The sequence below is a fragment of the Anabrus simplex genome, chromosome 6, assembly GCF_040414725.1.
Source record: "Anabrus simplex isolate iqAnaSimp1 chromosome 6, ASM4041472v1, whole genome shotgun sequence".
Classification (NCBI taxonomy): domain Eukaryota; kingdom Metazoa; phylum Arthropoda; class Insecta; order Orthoptera; family Tettigoniidae; genus Anabrus; species Anabrus simplex.
Window position 1 is genome coordinate 249,930,778 of NC_090270.1, and position 27,875 is coordinate 249,958,652.

The 27,875-nt window shown below is 38.3% G+C and overlaps 1 protein-coding gene across 1 annotated transcript in view; it reads right to left on the reverse strand.

Annotated features, from left to right (window-relative positions):
* The window catches only part of LOC136875701 (mannosylglucosyl-3-phosphoglycerate phosphatase), a 176,916-nt gene that overhangs the window by 25,667 nt on the left and 123,374 nt on the right, over positions 1-27,875 (reverse strand). Inside the window, exons 8-10 of the mRNA XM_068228111.1 lie at positions 23,090-23,353; positions 18,157-18,407; positions 2,639-2,766 (exon numbers count right to left, since the gene is read on the reverse strand). Of these exons, the coding sequence (XP_068084212.1) occupies positions 2,639-2,766; positions 18,157-18,407; positions 23,090-23,353 (643 nt within the window). The remainder of the gene's footprint in view (positions 1-2,638; positions 2,767-18,156; positions 18,408-23,089; positions 23,354-27,875) is intronic.

Genomic DNA, 27,875 nt, shown 5'->3' on the forward strand with positions numbered 1-27,875 from the left:
TTCCAAGAATGTGGGTAGTACATCTTTGAGCACCACTGTGTACACTGCTGCATTTATGCAAGGAGGAAGAAGAAATGGGCCTATTACGTAATCATTGACTATGACTGCCCATACGTTGGCTAAAAGTTTGTGCAGATGGCTCTTCGTAACTGTAACGTGGGATTTCTCATCAGCCCAAACATGACTATTGTGACTATTTAACATTCTCTCTCTGGTGAAACAGGCTTCATCTACAGGAAAGAGTATCGACTGCAAGGCGCTGCAAGATCCACTGGCTGAACACCACTCAAGATGCAAAGTCAGCAGCACTCAAAGCCTGCACTTTCTGTGGATGGTAGGGGTGTAGCTGCATTTCATAATACTCACCACACAGTCATATGTGAAATATTCATTTCACGCGCAACTACTCGAGTGCTGATTGTAGGCGCTTCATCCACGTGAGCAAGTACTGCATTTTCTAAGTCGAGAGTCCGTGTAATTCATTGTCCTTCTTGGTCATTGTACTGTGCTACCATATGCCATGTTTGCAACAGTCGTAGAAACATGGTGTGAGCCGGATGTCTCCTACGTGGATATTTGGTCCTATACAACCGTTCGGCTTCTCTGCTGTTTCCATCTGCTTGCTCATATATGAACACCATACCTGCACATTCCGTAATTAGGTACAACTCCATTTGGATAGGGCTAATCAACGTACCACTTCAATCCATAAACATGGACTGAAGCCTACAGTACAGACATCGCACACCAATCACGTCAGTACACAGTACGCCATCTGCATTGGAGTCATTGAGTTATTACCATAGCCTCTTCTGCTCATCGGGATTGTCTCCCCTATTATACTCTTTAGCACATGTAGTGTATGGTACAGTCGCAGGTATCAAAGCGATTTTTGCTTTAACTTTTGACTGCAGGCTACAGTGGTGTAGTGGATACGGCGTTGGTCTACTAATCCCAAGTTAATGGGTTCAAACCCGACTGAGGTCAGTGGCTTTTAAGGGTGTTTAAAGGTGACAACCCCACGTCGCTGGCTTCCAGCACGTTAAAGAACTACTGCGGGATGAAATTCCGACACCCTGGCATCTGTTAAGAACAGACGGACCTTAAACAAATTATTAATAACTTTTGACTCGAATGTTTCCAGACTATGGTTCCTTATCTCAAATTGATCCAGTTCCCGTCTTCCATCACCCCTGAAAGTTTGTAACATCATCACGGACACACCCTGTATGACTACAATGAAAACCATAACTTCAGGGCTGTTCAATTTCAATAAAAATATTTCCAAATTATCGAAAAATATTATTCATGATAAACAGTTGCTATTTCTTGCATAACAACTGGTGAAAATAAAACTAAAAAATGTCCACAACCACTGTTTCATTCTGTGAGAGACCTAGAGTAATAACACTATTTGTGTCACCAAAAGAGTGCACAACTGGACTAAACACATTACCATACGAATGGAACACCAGAGGATAGGTACGACTTCTTTTTCTCAGACTTTGTGCACTTGATTGGTCAACATCTGCACTTTCATTATAATCACTCTCATTACGATTATCATTATTCTGGAAATAACTAAAATTGGAATATTCATCTTTGGATTCCAATGTGGTTGAGGTCCTTATAACCTTGGATTTGGCAAGAATGCGCTCTTTGCTGGCGGAACATAGCTTACTCGTCCCTGAAGCGGGCCTCTCTGCTAGCTTGCGTGCTGGACATCCTACAGCTGATAAAGCAAAGTATTATATTTGTAGTAATAACTCATGAATGAATCAATGGATGATCATTGGTTAACTTTCTATCTACTGCAGATGTATGTCTCACTCATAATATTATGGCAACAGCAATATTACGAGTGCAGCAATGTAAAGATTAAAAAAGTATGTTTGCTGTTTCATATGAATATTAAAACTGTTTAAACACATGTGATTTACATTAAATTGGAAGTTCATTTCGGCCAGAAAGAGTGTTTTCTACACTACAATGACCCTGATGTGATTGAAGTAATTCCTACCTCATCGATGAGGTTTGCAAGTTGTTAAGCAACTGGATAGCATGAGCAATTAGAGGTAAGCCTTGATCCATTATTTTGATAATGGTGATTGTAAACATGGAGTGTTAACGGGAAATAGAAAGCAACTAGGATGTCATTTTCAAAAATATACAGTACCTTCATGACATTACTGAACGAAGAAGACTGTTCTGTGGACTCTTTGAAGGCCAAGTACAGCAATCTTGAATAGCTTGCTAAAAAATTGTGTAAAGCAATTACGGGAAAGAGTGATGCCACAAGTAAGGAGGCTAAAGACAACGAGTTTGAGAAAGAATATACAGCTACTCAAAAGTACAAAGAGAAATTTGATGAGGTGCAGGTTATGTATGGGAACTTTCTCAGCCAAACAGACGTGTAAAACAATTCTAATTCAGTACACTCCTCGCCCAGTTCTTGCAGTAAACTGAAATTACTGAAGATAGAGTTGAAGCACTTTGAGGTGAGGTTAAAAGATTGGCTGGGTTTCTGGAGCCAGTTCAGCAGAATACACAATGATGAATCTACAAGAGGGAAGTAGTTATATGTGTAATTTATTGCCATACATTAAATAAATAAATAGCAATGTTTTCAATGTCTTACCTGCGAGACAGTGTAACAAGAGATTGACGATGCTTCGAGTGCCGTTTGGTCTTCCCAAGCCGCACGTTAATGGCCTGAAAAAAGTTCTGGATGGCCAGGCCCAGTTCAGGACATACCTCCTCGTCAACCTACCATCAATAATGTAAGAATTAGAGGCAGTTAACTGGTTTAAAACATTATACAGGAGATACTTTGTTGCAACCAAACTGTGAATAAAAATTTCCAGGATTAAAACAACAGACTTAGCATTTCTGCTTGGTTAATAATGAACAAAAAACCACAAAGTACTTGCAATTAATTCTAATGGTTGTGAAAATCTAAGGATGAATACTAATACTACAACTACTTCAGTAGAAGAACACTACAGCGAGTACTGCATATAACGAGAACTCTATTGCAATGGCAGTTTTTTAATGTCCCATGAAAATTCCTATATTACACTATGTATTATCCTTCGGTTACGAGATCAATATTATTGATTTATCTGTTATTACGAGTGACTCGGTGTACGTTAATTTTTTCTGTTATCAATATTAATGTATATTAACGTACACCAGCATTTATATTGAATGTAATAGGTCATCGTCAGTATCGATTTCTCGCTATGTGCACTAATGAGCTCTCTTGCTGACATTCAAAGGCAATGTTGAGGTCGATTAGTAATATCCAGCAACTTGCGTAAAACTGTAAAGAAACCAAACATTTAAATTTGAAATGAAAAGGGAAAACATGGTTTTGTAATAAATGCATAAATAACGTGATCGATAGCAGTTGTTAACTCGTTGGAAATCAAGGCTGAAGTAAATGACCGCTAATTTTAATACTAGACACTGAAATTAGTTTACATATTCTCATGCCTGGTTAAATTTTGGAAAGGCTATTGCCATGTAAAAATATAACCAAAAAGTTGTCATTACTCAACTGGGGCTTGAAATATGTTTTCATGATACATATACTCTTAGGTTAGAAAGGAACAAACAAGTGTCAATTATAAGTAAGACTTAGGTTAGGTGACTCTGTTTCAGTAAGAAAACTACCGAGCTCGATAGCTGCAGTCGCTTAAGTGCGGCCAGTATCCAGTAATCGGGAGATAGTGGGTTCGAGTCCCACTGTCGGCAGCCCTGAAGATGGTTTTCCGTGGTTTCCCATTTTCACACCAGACAAATGCCGGGGCTGTACCTTAATTAAGGCCACGGCCGCTTCCTTCCAATTCCTAGGCCTTTCCTATCCCATCGTCGCCATAAGACATATCTGTGTTGGTGCGATGTAAGCAAATAGCAAAAAAGTAAGAAAACTGAAGTGTTTGCCACAGAAGCCTCTGGAGTGATATTATTTTCATTCTTTAATTTTTAAAAAATAAAAAGTCGCACCAACACAGGCAGGTCTTATGGCGACGACGGGGTAGGAAAGGGCTAGGAGTGGGAAGGAAGCGGCCGTACAGCCGCTAAGGTACAGCCCCAGAATTTGCTTGGTGTGAAAATGGGAAACTACTGAGAACCATCTTCAGGGCTGCCACCAGTGGAGTTCGAACCCACTATCTCCCGAATGCAAACTCACAGTTGTGTGCCCCTAACCGCACAGCAAATTCTCTCAGTTGGAGTGATACTAATACAATTTTTAAGAATGAAATTGAACGTGCGCGATCATGTAGCGTTGGAAATTTCTAACGAGTAAGCCGCTGTATGGAAATCGTAGGTATTGAACAAACTATTTGCTATTTCATACTGATTTTAATTTTTTGGTATCTTTTCTGACTCTTATGAAATATCAGAGATGATAGCCATCTGCGACAGCAAGTACATTTTTGTCATTATGAATTTCCGCTACTACTACTACTACTACTACTACTACTACTACTACCACCACCGGGCGAGTTGGCCGTGCGGTTAGGAGCGTGCAGCTGTGAGCTCGCATCCGGAAGATCGTGGGTTCGAACCCCACTGTCGGCAGCCCTGAAGATGGTTTTCCGAGGTTTCCCATGTTCACACCAGGCAAATGCTGGGGCTGTACCTTAATTAAGGCCATGGCCGCTTCCTTCCCATTCCTAGGCCTTTCCTGTCCCATCGTCACCATAAGACCTATCTGTGTTGGTGTGACGTAAAACAAATAGCAAAAAAAATACTGCTGCTGCTACTACTACTACTACTACTACTACATTTGTTAAATGGTTTGGCTGGTGAGCAGGTAGGCTTCCTCCGCTTCGACAATTTACAAGAAGAAGAGCAAATGAAGAGGAGCTAATTTGGAATAAAATTAATGTAGATTTAATAAAAGTGAAGTGGAAGAAGCTTTTCTTAAGAAACGGCTCTTTTCAGGGTTGAATTTTGAATTATTTAGTGAATTGTGGTGCTATAACTTGGAATAGGCCTAAATCATAATTCTAGACCAGGTCATACTACTACTAAGTGAGCCTCAGCCTTAAATGTGCACACTCCTCATTCAAAATAGCCCGTCAGAGCAGGGATCGAATAGCTGGAATACTATGATAAACCAGTGTGTTACGTACCAGCAGCATCAGGAAATGCATGAAGCAGAGGAATGGAATGCTGAAGTTTTCTAACTCCCAAAGCTATCTCCCACCAATATTCAGTTAGGCTGTTATACTCGGTACACAGCAGTAATCCATGCAGTGGTGGTTCTCTTTTTTTTTTTTTTTTGCTAGGGGCTTTACGTTGCACCGACACAGATAGGTCTTATGGCGACGATGGGATAGGAAAGGCTTAGGAGTTGGAAGGAAGCGGCCATGGCCTTAATTAAGGTACAGCCCCAGCATTTGCCTGGTGTGAAAATGGGAAACCACGGAAAACCATTTTCAGGGCTGCCGATAGTGGGATTCGAACCTACTATCTCCCGGATGCAAGCTCACAGCCGCGCGCCTCTACGCGCGGCCAACTCGCCCGGTGGTTCTCATCTTGGGTTTTTCAACAAAATGGTGTTTGTTCACCAACGTTCTAAAGTTAGGCCTGTCCCATATAATTTCATCTGTTATGCTGATTTCCTGAAGGTCTTTTTCAATTTTGATTATCCAATTATTCTTGAATTTTAGGGAGGACGCATAATTAAATATCCTCTCAGTAAATCTTTCATTGTCCATTCTTTGAATATGGCCACAAAATTTCAACTGGTTTTTTTTTTTTTTTTGTAACAGTGTCTGATATTTTCTCAAAATGCTGGTATAACTCAGGAGACATTATTATTATTATTATCGTCGTCGTCGTCGTCACGGAGATACCGTGGTTTACAGAGGTGAAAGAAGGTCCGGGCATGAATGGGTGGATATATGAAAATTGAAGGATTGATTTAAAACTTTAAAATTAGAGCTATATTTCTTTCTCCATTTTTGGGGTGAGGAGGGGATCTCTTTTCAGATGTTAAATTTTAACAAAACAATTTGCTAAGTGAAAAACAAGATTTCAAGTACAACAATGAGATATAGAAGTAATATAATAAATGACAATAGCACCTTTGCTCCAGGAAACTATCTAGGAGACAAATCTCCAAACATTACACCATTCCAGCCTTCCAAAGGCACCATTTAACCTTTACATTAACACCTTTACATTAATAGGAATAGCATTATTGCTCTATCAAATTACACTTAGGAATCTATTTTCAAAAATTTCCAGGCCTATCAGAGGCACATCCTACATTTTACAAAATCAAACAGTATTCACTGTCTAAAATGCTCAACAGTCTGATATCTTTACCATGAAAAGAATGACTTAGAGTTTAACAGGGGTAGTGAGTACCCATTCTACAAGGCCTTCGGTGAAAACAAAAGGTTAAATTACTGGCCCAAAAACCAAAATGGAAAGGAGGCGAACCCTTGCAATCCTAGAAATTTACAGTACATGCATAAAACCCTATTGGGCTCATGGCCCGACGTTACAGAGGCCAAGCCTATACTATTGAGGTGACTAGATAAAAAGGTTAAGTTACAGAAATTACAAGATAGATTTTAAAGGTTACAAAATCATAGTCACCTCAAGATCAAGTTGAGAGGGAATACGAGAGGGGTACCACAATCTCTATTCCCTGATTTCGGTTAAGTTCTTTTGGCTTGTTGAAATTTACATTTAAGTTTGAAATTTACATTTTAGAAATTAAAGTTACATTACTAAAGATTTGAAACCTTCCCCTTGAGCTAGCTTTCAAAGACTATCACATAGTTAAGCCAGAACTGCCGTTACCTTGAGCTGGTGGATCTCTCGAACATGGACGAAGCGTCCCGCCTCCTTTATAAACACACACCCTATACTGGAGCAATCAATAAGACAACTTGGTCTCAAAAGTGCCAGCTTTTATAGCTGAGATGATAAATAAATTTGGGCACAACTCTCAATAATTGATTAGAAAAATTTATTAAAAACCTTCTGTCTCAACTCAACACTTAACAATACGTTGCGCAATCACTCGGAACAAAAAGACAAAAGAATCATAGTTTAAGTCATAGAGTAATAATTTAGCACGGTTCCGGTGCGAGAAGGTTGGAGAGACAATCTCTGGATAAAACAATTGAATAATATTTTAAAAAACACTACCATAGATATGAAAAATACTACATACACTACGAACTATTTTTCTCATCATGTCAAATTTTTAACAACACTAAGTACAGAAGAAAAATTATTAATACCTATACCTCCCCTTGTCATAAAAATTTCACCACAAACACAAATTTAAAAAATAAGCAACACACGTAGATAAACATGCAGATGCTAATCAACAAGTCCTAACAAGTTCCTAAATTTAGAAGTTCCCTCCCCTGACAATGCCTTTGTGAGAACGTCTGCCACATTTTCATCTGATGGTACATACATAAACTTTACCAATCCCTTGGCCACAACGTCCTTTACAAACAAATAGCGAACATCCATATGTTTAGTTTTCTCAGACACAGCATGAGTTGAGCTCACATGTATAGCACCTTGATTATCACAAAAAATTTGAATTGGCACTTTAATGTAATTACAATCATCAAACTCATTGAAAAAATTATGCAACCAACACATTTCCTTTGTGCACACCACCACTGATACAAACTCAGCCTCCACAGTTGAAGTAGCAACAATCTATTGTTTCTTGCTAGCCATATAACCAGACAACCAGCAAATTTGCACACATACCCAGAAATAGATTTCCTGTCCTCAGAGTTAGCATAATCAGCATCACAATAAACACTCATTGAATCATTACTAGCTTTGTAGCATAACTTCAAATCTCTTATTTTCTTCAGATATCTAAACACCTTCTTTATTCTTTGTCAGTCTTTTACACTAGGGTTCTTAGAGTACTGACTCAGCTTGCAGACCGCAAAGGATATGTCCGGTCTTGTATTGTTGGCTATATAAAGTAGATTGTCTACAACCTTTTGATACAAAGTCTGATTACAACTATCGGGCCTCCTCTGAAATCCTCTTGTCCCTTACATCCAACGGAGCAACACATCCTTCGGCATTTTCTAAGTTATACTCATGTATCAGATTATCAATGTATTTGCATTGATCAACATACACCGCATCTTTGGTTACAGTCATAGACATCGATAAAAAACTCTTAATTTGCCCCAGATCCTTGAAGTCTAGATAGCGACACAACCTGACTTAAACCACATGGTTCACAAACAGTACTTTTAAGACTGACTGACTTCAAGACACCATCAAAAACAAATGTTCCAGTCCTTTGAACTTCAGTATAAACCATAACTTACATACTTTTCTTTAACTTGTAGACACAGTTGGGTTTTCTTTCAAAACCACTTGGTTGCTCCACAAACACTTCCTCCTTAATGTTACTCTTTAGAAATGCTGCATCTGCATCATAATGTTGAATATTCCAACCTTTGCCAACCTTTGACAACCGCAAGAGCAATCAAGATTGTGACAATCTGACGCCTCAAAACAGGACTATAAGTATCATTATAATCAACACCTTCTACCTGCTTATAAACTAAAGCTACATGTCTAGCCCTGTAAATGTTCTCATTACAATCAAGTCCTTCTTTGATTCTGAACACCCATTTTGTCCCAGTAATATTCTTTCCTTTTGGTCTCTCTACCTATTTCCAACACTCATTTTTCTCAAAATTACTTAGCTCCTTCTCCATTGCTGATTTCCATTTTTCACATTCAGGACCAGTCAAAGCTTCCTTGGCACTCTTCGGTAAACTGTCAATTACAGCAGACACAACATACAAATGACATCCAATGCAACCCACACACTCTCGTCTGTTTCTGATTCTCTGTGACCTACGTAGTTCAGGAATTATGGGTTCTCCCTGCACTTCAGCATTGATGTTATTCACACTGATTTCAGGACCTCTATCTGGCTCATCTATTATTTGCTCATCAATTTTGCGCACCAAGTCAGATTCATTATCAGAATCAAACAAACTTAAATCTATGACCAATGGTTTCTCACAAGACTTAACAGGCAACACAGTAGCAGGTCCTTCCTTAGTTTTCATGGGAAACACTCTCCCCTCAAATACTGTATTTCTGGACAAAACAACACACTTGTTTTTCAAGTCCCACAGCCTATAACCTCTTCTATTGTCAGGATAGCCCAAAAAGACACATTACCGGGTGAGTTGGCCGTACGCGTAGAGGCGCGCGGCTGTGAGCTTGCATCCGGGAGATAGTAGGTTCGAATCCCACTATCGGCAGCCCTGAAAATGGTTTTCCGTGGTTTCCCATTTTCACACCAGGCAAATGCTGGGGCTGTACCTTAATTGAGGCCACGGCCGCTTCCTTCCAACTCCTAGGCCTTTCCTATCCCATCGTCGCCATAAGACCTATCTGTGTTGGTGCGACGTAAAGCCCATAGCAAAAAAAAAAAAAAAAAGACACATTCCTTTGCTCTAGACTCTAATTTCTCAGCTTTGTTATGTTCCTCACATGCCCAGGCATGACGTCCATATACTCTCATTCTACAAATTTCCTCATTAGACAATTTTTTGTTAAACCACAACTCATAGGGTACATTGTTTTCAATAGCAGATGCCTTATAGCTATTCTTAATGTAACAGGCAGTATAGAGCGCCTCGCCCCAAAAATTCACAGGCATACCACCATTCAATAACATGCACTGAACTAAAGTCAGAAGCTGTTGATTCAACCTCTCTGCTACTCCCATTTGCTGGTGTTCTGGTAAAGACAGCCTGTGAACAATACAACTGTCAACAAAGAACTGTTTCAAGTCATCATTATTACAATATTCTTCTCCCCCATCCGTTTGAACACTTTTCAGTTTTTTATCTTGAATATTCTCAGCCATTTTTTGAATGTAATTATTTTTTCACAAGCCTCATTTTTATGCTTTAACACACTCGCTTCACTGTACCTGGAATAGTCATCTGTCAATGTTAGGAAATATTTCCGCCCTCCCACGGTTTCAGGCTTTACATAACTAACATCAGAGTAAACAAGATCTAAGGGAGCTGGTGATTTCACTAGTCTATCTGGGAAAGGAGCCCTTTTAGCTTTGCCTTTCATGCACACTTCACACTTCTCATTACCTTTTTGCTTTCCAATCAAATTACTGTCAGGCTAATTTCCAGTGTGCCCAAAACAGTCATGCCATATTCCTCTTGTTACCATCTTGCAAGCAACTGCACACACAGATTCCTGTTCACCATCACTATCTTGACAGTCAGATTTCTCTAGTTCATACCAATCACATTTGATGATATACATGCCATCTTCTTCTCTTGCATAGGCACTGAACAAGTCTTCATCTCCATTCCCTTTGTCATAAGGAGTCATCCTTCCATTGTCTATCTCAAAACGCACATTAGTTTTTCCAAGTTGCCTCACCGACAAAATATTAGCAGATGCATCTGGAACCCACAGCACTTTGGTTAGTTTCAAAGTCCATCCACCACACTGATCACTTATTTTCAGCACTATGGACCTACTGCCTTTCACATCACATACAACACTTTTCTTTCCCACCTGCACTGAACCTGACACATTTCTTGCAAAGTTGTTCAACAATTCACGGTGAGGTGTAATGTGGTGGTTACAACCATTGTCCACAGTTCAAGTATTTGCATCACTTGACTTTTCGTCCTGTTTACATTCTTTGTCCTCAGGTCCTCTCATCAAATGCACAGCATATTTCACTTCCACAGTGCTATTTCCAATCTTCTTTTCTTCTATCTCCAGTTCTTTCTTCTCTTCATAAGTGGCAACTTTATTTTTGAATTCTCTCTATGGCTTCTTGTTGTCATGGGCATTCCCATCTGAGCCCCTATTGTCACTTGTACTAACCTCAGAGTTTCTACACTTAAACAAAGGATGTCCCTCCTTGCCACAAGTGTAACAAATCACATTTCCTCTTGACTTGGCTTCTCTTACTTTTGGACACTCTCTTGCAAAATGCCCAAGTTGACCACAACAGTGACAGGAACTATCAGAAGAGCTGAATTTTTCATCAGAAAAAATTTGTTTTTTTCTCAAAATCATGGAATTTTCCTTTGTTCTTCATAACATAGCTTCTCAATTCTTGATTTTTCTTCTCACGTCCATCCTTCTCTCTCTCTGGTCAATCTTCTTCCAGCAGCAATTTACTCTTTACATTTACTGACAATAGTTTTTCTTCATTTAACTCCATCACATGGGCAATGTGTTTGTAATTTTCTTGCTTCAAACTGTAACATGAAAATGCAAACAAGCATTTATTTGGGGATTTCCGCTTATGTATTGGAATGTTATCTCCCATTATCATACATTGTTTCGAACGCTCATCTATTTGCGCAGTCTACAATGCAAATTTATTTTTAAAACTGTTATCTGCAATTATTACAACATTGCTGGATCCTTCCTTATATGCTCAATTTGTGGATCGATAAGTGGTACGCATGCGCATCTCGGACTTCTACTCTGTGCGCGCTGGTCGCTGGGAGTAGCGAGCAGCACTTCTGTAACGGCAGTTGTACAAGATGGCTGTGTCAACCTGTGTGCTCTGGAAGACATATTGGTATAGTTGGAGCATGTTAAAGATGGAGTGGGACACTGGGTTAAACTGTGGGAGAATTAAGGCTATGCCTTAATATTATTTTGTATGCTCCAACCTGGTTTTAATTTATTAGAGTAGGAAAAAAACATTGTGTGAGATTGATCGTTACTGGCATGGCTAGCTTATAAATATGGCGTAAGTTGTGAAATTGGATATTCTACACAAATATGTAAGTACTGGAAAATCAAATATGTTTGGGAGCTCTTCTAAGGCCGTGGATTATTTGAAGTAAAAGAGCTTATCGTAAATCTCGCCTACATATTAATGGACATTTTCGACAACCGTTTGCTTACGTAATTGAACAGTATTCATGTCTGGTGGTGAAATTTCATTAAAAGGGACCACTTCACCATAAAGATTAAATTTTTAAATATATAATTACCTTGTAAATGTTTTGATTATTGCATAAAATTGCATGTTCGAATTGTAATTAAATTGTGAGGGAATTTGGAATTGCTAGTTATACGCTTATGAGGTTGTGTATTGTTATATTTGTTGAAACTTATTATCTTATCATTCGTGCTGAATCTTCAATTCATTCTTTGGGATGATTATTATTATTATTATTATTATTATTATTATTATTATTAATTAATAATAATTAATGTTATTTGCTTTATGTCCCACTAACTACTTTTTAATGTCTTCGGAGCCGCCGAGGTGCCGGAATTTAGTCCCGCAGGAGTTCTTTTACGTGCCAGTAAGTCTACCGACACGGGGCTGTCGTATTTGAGCACCTTCAAATACCACCGGACTGAGCCAGGATCGAACCTGCCAAGCTGGGGTTAGAAGGCCAGCGCCTTAACCGTCTGAGGCACTCAGCCCGGCATTATTATTATTATTATTATTATTAAATTTTTGGCCTGTATATTCCTTTCTAATTTTCTTCGTTCTTTGTACTTGCTTTCTAACGGTGCTGTTATTGCGTGTGTTACCTGATGTTTTGTTATGGGATTGTTATTTGTATTTTTCAGGGATCTAAATTATATGATATCTCATGCAAGCATCTGGCCTTCTCCAAAGCCAAAATGAACAAAGCTTTTGGGTGAACTGTTTAATGAAATGTAAATGTAATTTCGTACTGTCATCCATGACAGTAATAATAATTTTTTTTTTTTTTTTTTTTTTCTATAACTGCAAGCCTGTGAAGAATTCTGCTGGTCGCCTTTTAAATTTATATATGCCATTCGGTTAACTTTCGATTAAATAATACTAGTATGTGTTTATTTTCCACCCACCTATTCAATACAATATAATCTTAAAAATTAGGACTTTGTCCTTATTAAAAATGTTAACATAAAATTAATACATTGGATGGTACATGTTTCGCCTATCAATAGTAGGCATCATCAGCCATATTTTACCTTAGGAATAGATCAGGTACCTGATTGGAAATGACTTATGAATACTGTTAAAAACTATGCCTTGTAAAATGGATTAGAGATCGTTAAATGACTATTACAATATAAAATGTAGTATACTTTTCCTTAACAATATTTGTGTTATTATTTGAGTCTAAAAACAAAGGTGGTTGGTTCTTGATATTTAAAGATATTACCATAAAGATAAAAATCAGAAAGCGCATTCCATTTAATTGTCAAATGGCGTGTTGTTAAAAACTTGAGGAAAGTTAAGCGTTGTATTCTCCACTCACTGTACGCTGCCGCTATCTAACGATCGCGCTACTTCGAATGCCGTCACTTGTCGAGTTCAACTGTCTGTGACAATGAACTGAGATTCAACTGTCCTTCAGAGAAGAAGCATCAAGCGTCTGCTGCAGTTGCAAGTTTTTAATGAAATTTCAACTTAAAAAGGGGAGACACGGTGTGGGATTACGATCCTGGGTGAATAAATCACCATCCGGCTAAAGACTGTGGAATTTTTTTTAAAGATTTCTTGTTCTAGTTTGGAGAATATGTAAGTAACATCATCAGTCTATCCTTGGTCTCTGGGCTGAACTCAAGTAAGATCTACATACAAAATTTTGGACTATCGTTATAATGTTAGAATTGTGTTTGTCAGGATTGTAATTGTGTAATCAATTTTACATTGTTTATCAAGAAATTGCAGTAGGCAGAAAATAGTGAGTGTGTTTAAATTGCCTAAGTCTTTTGGAAGATAACTGTATTATTAGAAATGAACTTTGGGGGCTTTCCTTATAATTGCTAAACAAGTTGGATAAGATATATATACATATATATAAAAGATATATATATAAGATAAATATTATATGAGGTTGTATTTGTAGATATTACTTGTTTACTGTTTTACCTGGGAATGTCTTTTATTTTAATTCTACGGTGGTTTAGCTTGCTTAATTCTCTTTTATAATTATATTCAACTACTTTAATTCCGTATCATTACCTCAAACGGCTGATGATGCCTCATAGGAAAGGGCGAAACATGTTCCAATTCTTATTTTAATGAGGATTTAACTCTAACTTTAACATACTGAGTTGTATTGAATAGGTGGAAGAGAAATAAATTTCTTACTTTTATCATAAGTGGTATGTTACGAGCTGTCAGTGGAGAGATGGTGTGGAATCACATTAGTAGACGAATAAGTTTGAGTGGTGTCTTCAAAAGTAGGAAAGATCACAATATGAAGATAGAGATGGAATTCAAGAGGACAAATATTTGTTTATAGGAAGGGGAGTTAGGATTGGAATAACTTACGAAGGGAGATGTTCAATAAATTTCCAATTTCTTTGAAATCATTTTAAAAAAGGATAGGAAAACAACAGACAGGGAATCTGCCACCTAGGCGACTGCCCTAAATGCGTATCAGTAGTGACTGATTGATATTTTGAGAATTCTAGTTCGGTACTTGATCACGACTTTCAGCTTCTGATGTGCTTGTTTGTTTTTACAGGGTGTCCACCAAATCCAGATTTTAAAATTCCCTGACATTTCCCTGTTTTCCAGACATAAAAACCAGTTTTTTCCCTGACACAAAATGACAAAAAACAAAATTATAAAGGAAGTATCAGTAATATTAAAATACATTTTAAAAAAAAGCAATTAATGTGCATATTAAATTTCAAAAGTGGCCTTTCTCTTTTTTTTTTTTTTTTTTTTTTGCAAAGAATCTTCTACTTCCAATGCTTCACATTTCTCCTTTAGATTTTGCTACAAGGGATACTTGTAGCATGTTCTCAACTTTACTGTTGGAAAAACAGTGCGAAGCCAAAAGTGATCTAACCTCTCGTCTTTAGAAGTCAAAGAATTCACTTCTTTCAAAGTATCATTCTCACAAACAGAAGTGAACCCCCTTCGTACATGATCGGCTTCATTACCCGAGATCCATTTGTTTTCAACAAAGGCATTTAAAACTATCCTTAGCAGCCTGCTGCTTACAGGCTACTTGGCTACACTTAGATCGAAACAAGAAATTAATTTAGTCAGTTTATATGCCAGCGATGAGCAGACCCAGCCAACAGCTGGAAACTGCAGATGATGACGATGACTATGACAAGCCAGTGGTAACCTTTCCAGTAACTTCTGGCATAAAGCTACCATTCCTCTTAGACAATCTGTGTGAAACACTAACATATCTCTATCATTTAATCTAGGAGTGCCATGAAGTGCTGCTTTAGCAGCAGAACCTATGTCAATTTTAGATGCAGGCAGAAGATTTTCTTTACTGTCTAAATTCGTTTTAGGACATTTTCTGAAGACTGCAGCAACTCAGACTTAAAAAACCTTGTCATGACATTTATCATTAATAAAAGATTCATAAAGGAGTGATGCAAATGGAAGATCTGTCTGAAACTTTTATGATTTCTTTTACTGCCATTTTATATGAATTGTGCACAGTATGGAAGCCACAAGATCCAATGTTCAACAAAATAGGAGATTCTAGATCATAATTTAATAAATTACTAAAATTCTGAAGGAACTTTTTATTAACATTTGGACCATCCATTGAAATTTGTGAGTTTTTTTTAGATAGAGTCCTTGCTGTGCTTCCAAAAAAACCATTTAACAAATTTGAGGAGGTAGAGTGACCAAGAAGCATGGAATCAAAATAAGAAGTGCATACTTCATTAGAATCAGGATTTAAACTACGAACTACAAGATCCATTTGGTCCATCTGAGAAACTTTATTCAGTGACTCGTCAAACCCAACGATGAAATGTGTGCACTTACTCAAGAACTTGTTTATGGAAATAGAGAGCTAAACCATGAGTGATTCTATATGCAACTTTTGTTCTGTGCAGTTGAACTTTCGAAGTTGTTTCAGAGTCTGGAAACATTACTGGAAACAAACGTACACTAGCTTCACTGGCACGTAAAGAATGGTGTTGCATGACAGTATGCATGCACCATATAATCTCAGCTTTGGTTACTTGCTCTCCTGAAAGATAATTCTGTAGACATCTCGTCTCTGGTGAACCTTCCTTAATGGAAGAAGAAGAAGTGGAGTCATATCTGATAAAGTTCGTTGTGGTAGCTGTGACAGGCAGAGGGCAACTTGTGCGCGGCCAGGTATTATCTACTGAGTTTAAGTCTCTTGTTACTTCACTATTCGAATGTTCCTTTTTAAAATAACTTGAAAGGGATGACGAGAACTGGCTGAACTTGATACTACTGTCATGATCTTTCCTCCCATGTGACTTTTTAATGCCTGCTTCCCAATCTTGCTAACAGTAAATGATGTTTTACATATTATGCAGATTACAATATTATGCAATATGCTGAAAATTTGTCTTGAGGCATAGATTTCAACCATGTTCTGAAAGTACCATCAAGCAGCCACCTTTCATTAAACAAAGTTTTCCTTGGCTTTGATGAAGATATTGTTAGCTTAAAAAAAAGAAGAAAGATACGGATATTGTAAAAATCTTTTAAATAGTCCTAAATTCCGCACAGCTTTCTTCTAAATTGACAGTTCGTAAAACCTGTGAGCACTGCCTTATCTATGCTGCCAGCACTCTACTGCTTCAATAACAGCTGATGCAATATAACTGCGGCACACAGCCCTCGTAAAATGTAATACTGTACTACAAAAATCACACGCGAATCACTAGTGAAAACAAATTCGCAAAACCTAAGATAGTGCATGCACTTCCTAACAATATCTGACACAAACAAGAATAGGTACATTATTAATAAGAATAAAAGAAATAAATTATTTGCAGTTAATGACTGGCATAGGAAGGATGTTATTTGGCTGATCGAGACCACGGTGCCAATTTTTGCTGAGTCACATTCTTGCCACTTGTCTTTCATGAACTATACTGAGGTATGATTACACAGACTAACTATATACTAACCCACACACAGATGTAAATACAATTCCATCTACACTGAACACTATTAAACCTATACCACACACACCGAGTGAGGTAGCTTAACCACATGATGATGTAGACAATACAATTGTCAGCCAGGTTTCGAAACTGCACTCAACTGATATAAATCGATATGAATGGCAGCTTGGGATTGGCTGGATCAAGACCGAATACATCCAAACATACTTCACAAACTCAAAATCTCTTAACCAACAAACAACCTTTCATGTCGCACCGACACAGCTAGGTCTTATGGCGACGATGGGACAGGAAATTCCTAGGAATGGGAAGGAAGCGGCTGTGGTCTTAAGGTACAGCCCCAGCATTTGCCTGGAGTGAAAATGAGAAACCACGGAAAACCATCTTCATGATCATAAGTACTCGAATGAGTATTAAGTTTAAGAGAATTTCACACTTTTCTGCATTCAGTCAGAGTTTTATGTCTGTTTTTACATTTTACGAGGTAGTAGCTATCGTACAAGTCATTACATAGTAAACAAACACAGTCATCCGTTGGGTTGTGGAATTTTGTCTATATGCATATATTGTTGTGGAAGCCATGCATTTAAGCGATTAGAAAAACTGAGAACGCAATATAGGCCAAATTCATCAAGCTCGCCATTCCTCAACAACACAGAATATTCAATAGTAAGCAGATCAAAACATTGAAAATTCGATCAATCTATCATATAGCTATTGATATTATTGGTTACTTCACATTCAAGATCACACTTTATTAACTTCTCATTATGATTTAATTCCTGGCATAAAAGGAAGGCCCTAGAGTAATGTTATAAAAGCTGAAAAATGTGTTTATATTACATGGATCTGGCAGAAGAATTAATTTTCAGAATTTTTCCTGAATTCCCTGACATTTCCAGGTTTTCCCGTTATTTTTCGAATTCCCTGACATTTCCCTGTTTTCCAGGTTTTCCATACGGGTGGACACTCTGTTTTAAGATGAAAAGCATGAACTTAGGTCTTTGTAGGATTAGGTCTAAGCTGGTTTGCAGCATAGTAGTTCAATATTTTTTTGTGGGTCGTATAACATTTCTTTCCACTGTTTCAAAACTGGAGCTAAGCAGTGAAACATTGTACATTTTTCATTTAATTGGATATAACCTTACAATGTTTGTAATTCAGTGTAAAGTAATTCACTCCCTCATGCAACTCATGCAATGGTCACAATGTAAACATAAGACTTACCAGAACCTTGGCATCCCTAAACATGGTATAACCATCACAGCCCGAGTACAGGTAAGTCTTAGTGGCAAGGCGGTAACGTTGGTCAGGTACAAGGTACTCGTCCCCTATCCTCACCAACTGTGGGTCTACTCGCTGTCCTGGAGGCTTACGAGGATCAAAGGCAAAGCTGATACCTGCTACTTGCGGGAACCTCCCCTCCAACTTAGGGTAGCAATATACCCCATTCTCCAAAGCCGCTAGAATATCTTTACCTATAATATCATTACACATATTGGTCATTCAATTCACATGAAGTAAGAAAACAATTATTGTTGGTAGTACAACGTTTAAAGAAATAGCAAAAATACTGGAAAAAGACCTTGAAGCCAACATAAATATCAACCATTATCTACTAGTAACTGCCTACATTTGTCCACTACAAGTTTAGTGGCTAATGAATGTCGAACTCCAAAAATGACTCTGAAAATGCTCAGGGTAAAAATTTTTAAGGGTATCAGAGTAAGAATATGCAAGGCTGGATTTTGAAATAATTATTAAAGAGAAATAACTGGTACCCTGCCAATTGGTCTACTGGTAATGGCACTCCCTCATCCTATCACATCTTATTGGTTTTTTTTTAACAATACTGTACCTGAATAAAAATATTGCTGAGTAGTGGAGGAGAGCTTCGTAGTCGCAAATGAACACCACTGCTTCGCTTCCCTGCCAAGTGTGTTCGCTCTCTCACTTTACTGTGATGTATGCATGCTACGTAAGCTGCCCGCATTTACATTAGGCCAGCCTGGCCACAATGTGCTATCCTCAAAGAGCACTCAGCTGGGCACCTCTGCTCTACAGCAACGGTTCTCAACATTCGAGAGATCGCGGCTTGGTAAATCCTTTTCTTACAAGACGAGGGCCCAGTTCCAACAAATTTACTTGTAAATACATTTCCAAATTCTTTAATGTTCATACATTGAACTTGTAAAATTTTAAATTGTAAAATTAAAAAAAAAAAAAACACCGTTGTTTCCACGGACTTAAACACTCACTGAGAGGCCATCATTCCTGATATGGAAAGAGTGGATTAAGAAGAAAGCTGGATAAACACAAAGATCCTTTTCTCCTTCTATGTTTGTCCTGTGTTCCTGTCTGGCTCCATGGCTAAATGGTTAGCGTGCTGGCTTTTGGTCAGAGGGGTCCCGGGTTCGATTCCCGGCAGGGTCGGGAATTTTAACCATAATTGGTTAATTTCGCTGGCATGGTGGCTGGGTGCATGTGTCGTCTTCATCATCATTTCATCCTCATCACGACGCGCAGATTGCCTACGGATGTCGATTCAAAAGCTCTGCACCTGGCGAGTCAAACTTGGCCTCGGACACTCCCGGCACTAAAAGGCATACGCCATTTCATTTTCCTGTGTTCCTTTCTTTCACAAAATGTATTCATCTTTATTCATTTCTCTCATCCCTTTTCCTGTGTTTATCTGGCTTTCATCTTATCCTACACTTCCACATCTAATTTCATGTAAAATTACATTTAGAAAGCAATCGCATCTTCCTAACTAATATCAGACAGAAATGGGGTCTTTTGAAAACCACCTGGTTTATACAAATCACCCTGTATTAATACTTCAATATTGCATGATCTTAAAATGAACACCATGAATACAATGAAACATGTTGGAGAAAAAAAAAAAATCTATCAATAGATGAATAAACTTTTCTGTAGTTCCTTCAATTTGTACTAGTTTTCGTTAACATATTATCGCAGTCTGACCACCAAATTGTTGTACAACTTATAATGCTGATCGCTGTATTATTATATTGATTTTAATGATGTTAATTTGAAAAAGGAAGGTACTGGGAAAAATTATTCTACACTGCACTTCTTCATAGCAATCACTAGAGCAGGAGCAGCAGCTAAAGGATGTCAACTTAATGGCAAAACACTTGTCACATGTACATATACCAAAAGTTTTTTTACATGCAATGCATGTAATTTTATAAGTAACAACATATGAATCAATTCTGAACATAAACACAAAAATTACTCTGCTAAGAACATTTCCACCATACAATATTTATTTGTAAAAAGTGCTTAAAAAGTAAAAATATTCTAGAAGAATATCTTGTGGCACAGTAATTGATGCCAGGGCTCGGTACCAGGTCATGGCCTCGCGGCTGAGAAAAACAGCTCCTCTTCTTCTCTTCTCTCTGTGCCTATCCATTTTGGATGTTGGCAATCATGATGGCTATTTTCGTCTTGTTTGTGGCAGCGCGGAACAGTTCAACTGATGACATATTGCACCAGCTTCTAAGACTGTCAAGCCAAGATATTTGTCTTCTTCCAGGACCTCTACAGGTGATTATATTTACAACAGTACCAGTCACAACTCAAAATATGAGGTATTCTACATCCATTTCTTCTCAAACTCTGGTGAGCTTGTTACTGCTTCCAGCTTCATTGGGAAAGCAGGCATCAACACTCGTTAAGGGGCCACCTTGACAGATCTTCAGTCTAGATGTGGAAGTGTAGAATAAGATGAAAGCCAGATAAACAAAGGACAAACATAGAAGGAGAAAAGGATCTTCATGTGTTTATCCAGCTTTCTTTTTAATCCACTCTTTCCATATCAGGAATGATGGCCCCTCAGTGAGTGTTTAAATTTGCCCTTCTGATGAAGCTGGAAGCAGAAATGACCTCATCAGGGACTGAAAGGAAATAATGAAGACGAATGAAATTGCTGAACGAGTAGCCGTGTGCTTCGGTCACATAACTATCAGCTTGCATTCGAGATACAGTGGGCCCTGAAGATGATTTTCCTTGGTTTCTCATTTTCACACCATGCAAATGCTGGGGCTGTACCTTAATTAAGGCCACAGTCACTTCCTTTCCTCTCCCATCATCGCCATAAGACCAATCTGTGTCAGTGCAACATTAAAAAATAAATAAAAAGCATATGAATTGACAGATGAGGAGAAAAGCAAAGCTAATCTGAAGACAGTGTATGAAGTGTGAAAAGTGTCCTTGTCCTTTTGTGTCTTCATGCTTGCTCCTGTTTCCTATTTCTATTTTTTTTCTGCTTCCCACTCTGACCTCTCATTGTGTTTATCGTATTACTATAGTCGTAAGTAATGCGAGGGGTAAGCATTGTTGCCACGCATGCGCCTATCTCAAGTCTCAAGGCCTGACAGTAAACATCGGTTTCATTCGTGATAACTCTTGTGAATTGAGGTGGTGTCGTGAAGTTTCTAAGTGGTAGTGCAACTGTGTTATAGTTACACATCTACTATAATTAATAAATGCTGCATAATGAACAGTTTAATAAGGAATATGAAGGAGCTCACATTGTCTTCTTGACTAATGCTTGCAGCTAAAAGTGTAGTATCTCTTACATGTGCCATACCTACAAACTGCCGCGACTTCTCGACAGACGCAGATAGTACGTGTTACTTTTTATGTTCTGATCCTGATTTGTCACTTGTTTGTTCCTTTCCATTACCCTATCCAGTAGTATGTTTTATTTACATACATCTGTGTATATACACTGAATGGCCAAAAGTCACGGGAAGTGGTGTCCCATTAGAAAATGTGCCGTGTATGACCCCTGAGTGTTGCGGCTAGCTGCGGTATAGCTGAGCAGTCTGTCACAGACACCAGTGTTATGAAAACGGGAACACGTCGCGAGTTAACCGACTTTGAATGTGGGATGATTATCGGCGCGGGGTGCATGGATCATAGCATTGTGGATATTACACACGAATTCAGATTTCCGAGGTCAACAGTGTCAAGGGTGGATCTTCGATATCACAGAGAGAATGTCAACACACGCATAAACTGCTGCACGGGAAGATCACGCGTGTTTAACGAACAGACATCACGTTGCTTCCACAGAACCATACTGGGCGCTCGACGGGCTACTGTGAGTCAGATCACCGTCCAATTGAACGTTGGGAGTCAGGAACCCATTTCTACGAGGACTGTAAGGAGGTAACTGCACCACATAGGCTTCACCAGCCGGTGGCCAACTCGTGTCCCTTTGCTGACACCTTGACACAGAGCTCAACGACGTACATGGGCCCACGAACATTGGCAATGGATCATGGAACAGTGGCGGCGTGTGGTATGGGCCGATGAATCCCAGTTCCAGTTGAATCGAGATGATGGGCACATGACAGTGTGGTGTATGCCCCATGAAGCTATGGATTCTGCATGTCAACAAGGTTGTGTCCAGGCAGGAGGTGGCTCAGTTCTGGTCTGGGCGGCGATCTCATGGTCGCACTTAGGCCCCACTGTCTGGCTGCAGGGAGCGCTGACAGGTGCACGTTATGTGGACATTCTTTCAGACCATCTGCATCCCTTTCTAGCCCTAGAGTACCCTGATGGAGATCCCATGTTTCAACAGGACAATGCACCATGTCACTGCTCTGTGGTGGCACGCAGGTGGTTGGAGGAGCACTCCAGTGAAGTTACGACGGATTGGCCCTCCAGATCCCCCAATCTTAATCCAATTGAGCATTTATGGGATGTTGTCGATGCTGGTGTACGCCCCATGAACCCCACACCAACTACACAAGACCAATTGTGGGTAGCAGTGCAAGATGCATGGGTCCAGATTCCTCCAGAACGATTCCAACACCTTGTACTTCACCGTATTGCTGCTGTTTACAGGGATCGCGGAGGAGCAATTTGTTATTAACATCACATTCAGTGTCTTCCCATGACTTCTGGTCACTCAGTGTATTTTTCACTGTTATAAATAGGTCAGTTTTTCTATGGATCCAATAAAACACTAATGAATGAAAGTTATTCTGTGCTAATATCTGCTTTACAAACAAATCTGATATCTTGCCAAGCAAAGGAGTTATTAAACTAGAAATATCTTCAATTCACATCCTAGTGGGGTTGAGTACCTCAAGCTTAAATAAGAAAACAGTGGAAGAATATGAACCTGTAACTTGGATGACAACAATAGGATCCATCATGGGTACGACAGTCATAAGGTCCCTCATAACAAATGGTCCAGCGGGATGAACCATGTCGGACCGGAAAGTGCCGGAGTTGAGTATCACCAGATCTGCACCCGTAGCAGCCAGCACTACGTCGCACACCCAGTTGCCCAGGTTGGACTCCCCAGTTCGTATTTTTTCAAAGCGGCCATCCAAGGGAACAGCAAAGGAGCCCAGTACCTCGTCCATTTTTCCTTCCATAACGCCTATGTAACACAGTCAAAATAAAATACTGGGGACAGTAAGCACATCATACAAAAAATTAACTTAAAAGTAGAATTAACTGAAATGACAAGTAATATAAACTTATTACAACACACAAAACACTCTTGGGTAGTAAGTACTAACAAGTGGAAATGTATGGTTTTCTTATCTTGCACGTTATACACATTTGTTTAAAGTTTAGCATTATTCAGACTTTTTTTTTCAATTCAGAATACTGCGCATTTTAAGGAAAAATTGTAACTCATTCTGGTCAAAAATTCCAATAGTTTACTTTGTGTTTATTGATAGTATAAAGCCTACTGAACAATTCTGTGTATTATTTTCTGTTAATGTGCTTATTAAAAGCGATTTAAACCCATCTGAATGTCTAGTATGAATTGAGCCATGCCCAACTCGACTCAGAAATTTCTCTGAAACTATAATATTGATTTTACGGATCTACAGATTATTTCTTCCACTAAAAGTTTGTTGGCTGGACTGTGTTGCACTGTCTACTGTCACCCTCAGACATGTTTGTTTATACCACCGCTTAAGTTATTGTACAAGGTTAGGATATGAGGGACAAAAAGTGCGGTGCTGTACTGTATATAGTTATCAGTTCTCCCACTAGAAGCACTGATCTAAGACAAGTTTTAATGAACGTCTTCATGGAGTACTGATGATCATTTCTGAATATTTGCTAATAAAGCATTAATTATGATACTCACAAAGAAACTACATGTTCTGAACATTTCTTGTGATCTGTTTTTGGTGTGGTGCAAATAATTCCTCAATATCATGCTAAAATTTCTCACTGCCAACTTATTTTACTTCAGTACAGTTATGACCAAATGACCCAGTGTCAACTCATACAAATATACAAATATTTTCTTTGAAGTATTCAGAAAATAGGTAGTCTATTTATGGAAACATATTAACACTATTCATTAATACTTACAAAAAATTCTCCATAAAGAAATGGTCACCCAATAAATATCATATCACTTCCCAGCTTAGTTTTACACAATTCTGTTCAAAGGTTTTTTGATCATTTTGGCAATATTTTTGCACTTCAATGACATATTTCTTGTAATATTGTCCAACAAAGGCTTTAATAATTTCTGTAGCAACAATAGTAGCAATATCCAGAGGAGTGTGACAGGCTTCAGCAGTCAGCACAATTCCTATCCTTGCTGCTAAACAGGGGTTCATTAATTCCATTCTTGACCTGGTCGAATGACTAGAAACAGGCTGTGGATTTTTCAGTAGTGGCAATGTCTTGTTCTGCCAGATCTTGTATATACGTTCATTTAAAAACCTACCTTTCAGATACAAATTGATAAACAGTGTTTTCTTGGAAGACAACAACAACAAAAAGGCACTTATATAAAAGCCCTGAAGAAGCATTAGGGTACCTATCCTGAAAATGGATTAAATATACTGCAGACTCTTAGTTGAAGGTTAAGGATATTTTCTGAACATAAGGGTAATGGCTAGTTTCTTCTTCTGCTACTTTAACCATTTTTTTCTTTTTAAGTTTCAGGTCGTCTACTATATAGTTGCTTTATCGCAATTGACCTATGTCAGGCATTTGACAGGGTAGATCACGGGAGACTACTGGCAAAAATGAGTACAACTGGATTAGACAAAAGAGTGACTGAAGGGGTGGCTATATTTCTAGAAAATAGAACTCAGAAAGTTAGAGTACGCGAAGTTTATCCGATGCTGTAATAAGAGGAGAATTCCTCAAGGCAGTATTATTGGACCTTTATGTTTTCTTATGTATATATATAAATGATATGAGTAAAGAAGTGGAATCAGAGATAGGGCTTTTTGCTGATGATGTTATTCTGTATAGAGTAATAAGTTACAAGATTGTGAGCAACTGCAAAATGACCTCTAATGTTGTGAGATGGACAGCAGGCAATGGTATGTTGATAAACGGGGTTAAAAGTCAGGTTGTGCGTTTCACAAATAGGAAAAGTCCTCTCAGTTTTAATCACTGCGGTAAGGAGTAAAAGTTCCTTTTGGGGATCATTGTAAGTACCCAGGTGTTAATATAAGGAAAGATCTTCATTGGGGTAATCACATAAATAGGATTGTAAATAAAGGGTACAGATCTCTGCACATGGTTATGAGGGTATTTATGGCTTGTAGTAAGGATGTAAAGGAGAGGGCATATAAGTCTCTGGTAAAACACCAAATAAAGTATGGTTCCAGTGTATGGGACCCTCACCAGGATTTCTTGATTCAAGAACTGGAAAAAATTCAAAGAAAAGCAGCTTGATTTGTTCTGGGTGATTTCAAACAAAAGAGTAACATTACAAAAAAGTTGCAAAGTTTGGGGTGGGAAGACTTGGGAGATAGGAGACAAGCTGCTCGACTAAGTGGTATGCGATACAAATTCTTATAATTTTGTTAATTACCACCTATTCAATACAATAAAAACGTAATAAAAACTTACAAATTTATTAAGTTGTTGATATGGTATGTAAGTTTTCATTATGTTTTATTGTACTGAATAGATGGTAATTAACAAAATTATAAGAATTTGTATCACAAGTAGATCTTCAATACGGACAAAAAATGAAATTTATAACCTGCAAATAAGTGGTATGTTCCAAGCTGTCAGTGGAGAGATGGCATGAATGGCATTAGTAGACGAATAAATTTGAGTGGTGTCTTTAAAAGTATGAAAGACGACAATATGAAGATAAAGTTTGATTTTTTTTTTTTTGCGTCGCACCGACACAGATATGTCTTATGGCGACGATGGGATAGGAAAGGCCTAGGAATTGGAAGCGGCCGTGGCCTTAATTAAGGTACAGCCCCGGCATTTGCCTGGTGTGAAAATGGGAAACCACGGAAAACCATCTTCGGGACTGCCGACAGTGGGGCTCAAACCCACTATCTCCCGATTACTGGATACTGGCCGCACTTAAGCGACTGCAGCCATCGAGCTCGGTAAAGTTTGAATTCAATAGGACAAATTGGAGCAAATATTTGTTTATAACAAGTGTTGTTAGGGACTGGAATAACTTACCAGGGAATATGTTCAATAAATTTCCAATTTCTTTGCAATGATTTAAGAAAAGGCTAGGAAAATAAGACAGGGAATCTGCAATCTGGGCAACTGCCCTAAATGCAGATCAGCAGTGATTGATTGATTGATTGATTGATTAGTTCAATAGAACATTACGTGCCGCAGAGGGTAATTCTCAAATGCAATGAGAAGAAGGCTTCCACCTAATCATTACTTATTAAATTAAATTTTTAATTTAATAATAATTTTAATTTAATAATTTAATAATAAGTATTGATTAGGTGGAAGCCTTCTTCTCATTGCATTTGAGTACAATATCAATATGGAATGAAACTTATAGATTACGAGGATAATTTTCTTCACTGATGGTAGATGTGGTTAGCTTCCCCGTGATATTAATTTTTAAATTTTTTTAAATATGATCTTCTTGTATGTACACGTCGGTTTATACTACAGAAAATCTTCAAATACAGACGGAATGACATTTGGAAGTAGTGTTTATGTCGCAACGCTGACACTGGGGTCCGAGTTCTTAAAGTGCCTGCTGCAAACAATGGAATATACGCTTGATACTACCGAGTGGGTTGGCTGCACAGTATGGGCCACATAGCTGGAAACTTGTATTTAGGGTGTAATGAGTTCAAACCCCACCTTCAGCCAGCAGTCCCGAAGTGATGAAGTCTTGTGACTGTAGGCTCTAGAAATTTTGCAAGATCTTCCGCCTATAAAGGGTGATTTCTGTGCATCTCGTGCACGGATTGATCGATTCAAGAAAAAAAAAAAACAGAATTAGTAGCAGGAAGATAACTAAATTTGTTTCACGATCCCAAGTAAATGACGATGTCGAAATTGACAAAGCAGCAAAGGAATTTGTGAAGATAGCAATTTATTAATTATACCCCCTCCACATTTGAAAACATAGACCAGCATGGATTTGAGCGAAAAACGCAGTCTAAAAGGACCCAATCTTTTGTTGGTGAAAGACACATGCACAATGTAGCACAATCTATCCGCGCACCAACTCAGTCGTACACTATTATGCCTACGATCAGCATAAATGGTTACCTGTTGACAAAATTATTTACAGTATTGTGTTGCAGAAGCCTGCAGGAAGCTTCAGCCCAATAGTTTTGAAAAAGAAGTTTAAAGCTGATAATATTATTGTAACAGCTACAAAATGGGAAGCTTTCTTCCCATATTCAAGTAACTGTTATGCTCCAATTCTTGACTCCTGGACCACAAAAATACTGATACAGCATGTCTTTGTGAAAATCCACCCACCAGGAAAATCCCTCAAGTTACTTCAAATTCCTTTGTTTCACTGGAAAATCAAACCCTGGACAAGTTGTTCTTCCAACAATGGAAATCTTTATAACCACATATTGACAGAGCTTATGATATTTAGTCTGATGTTTTTACAGCCCGTAATTTTAGACAGGGTAATAACCTTTTTGATTTTTGTCGTGTCAGAAAACTAGCCA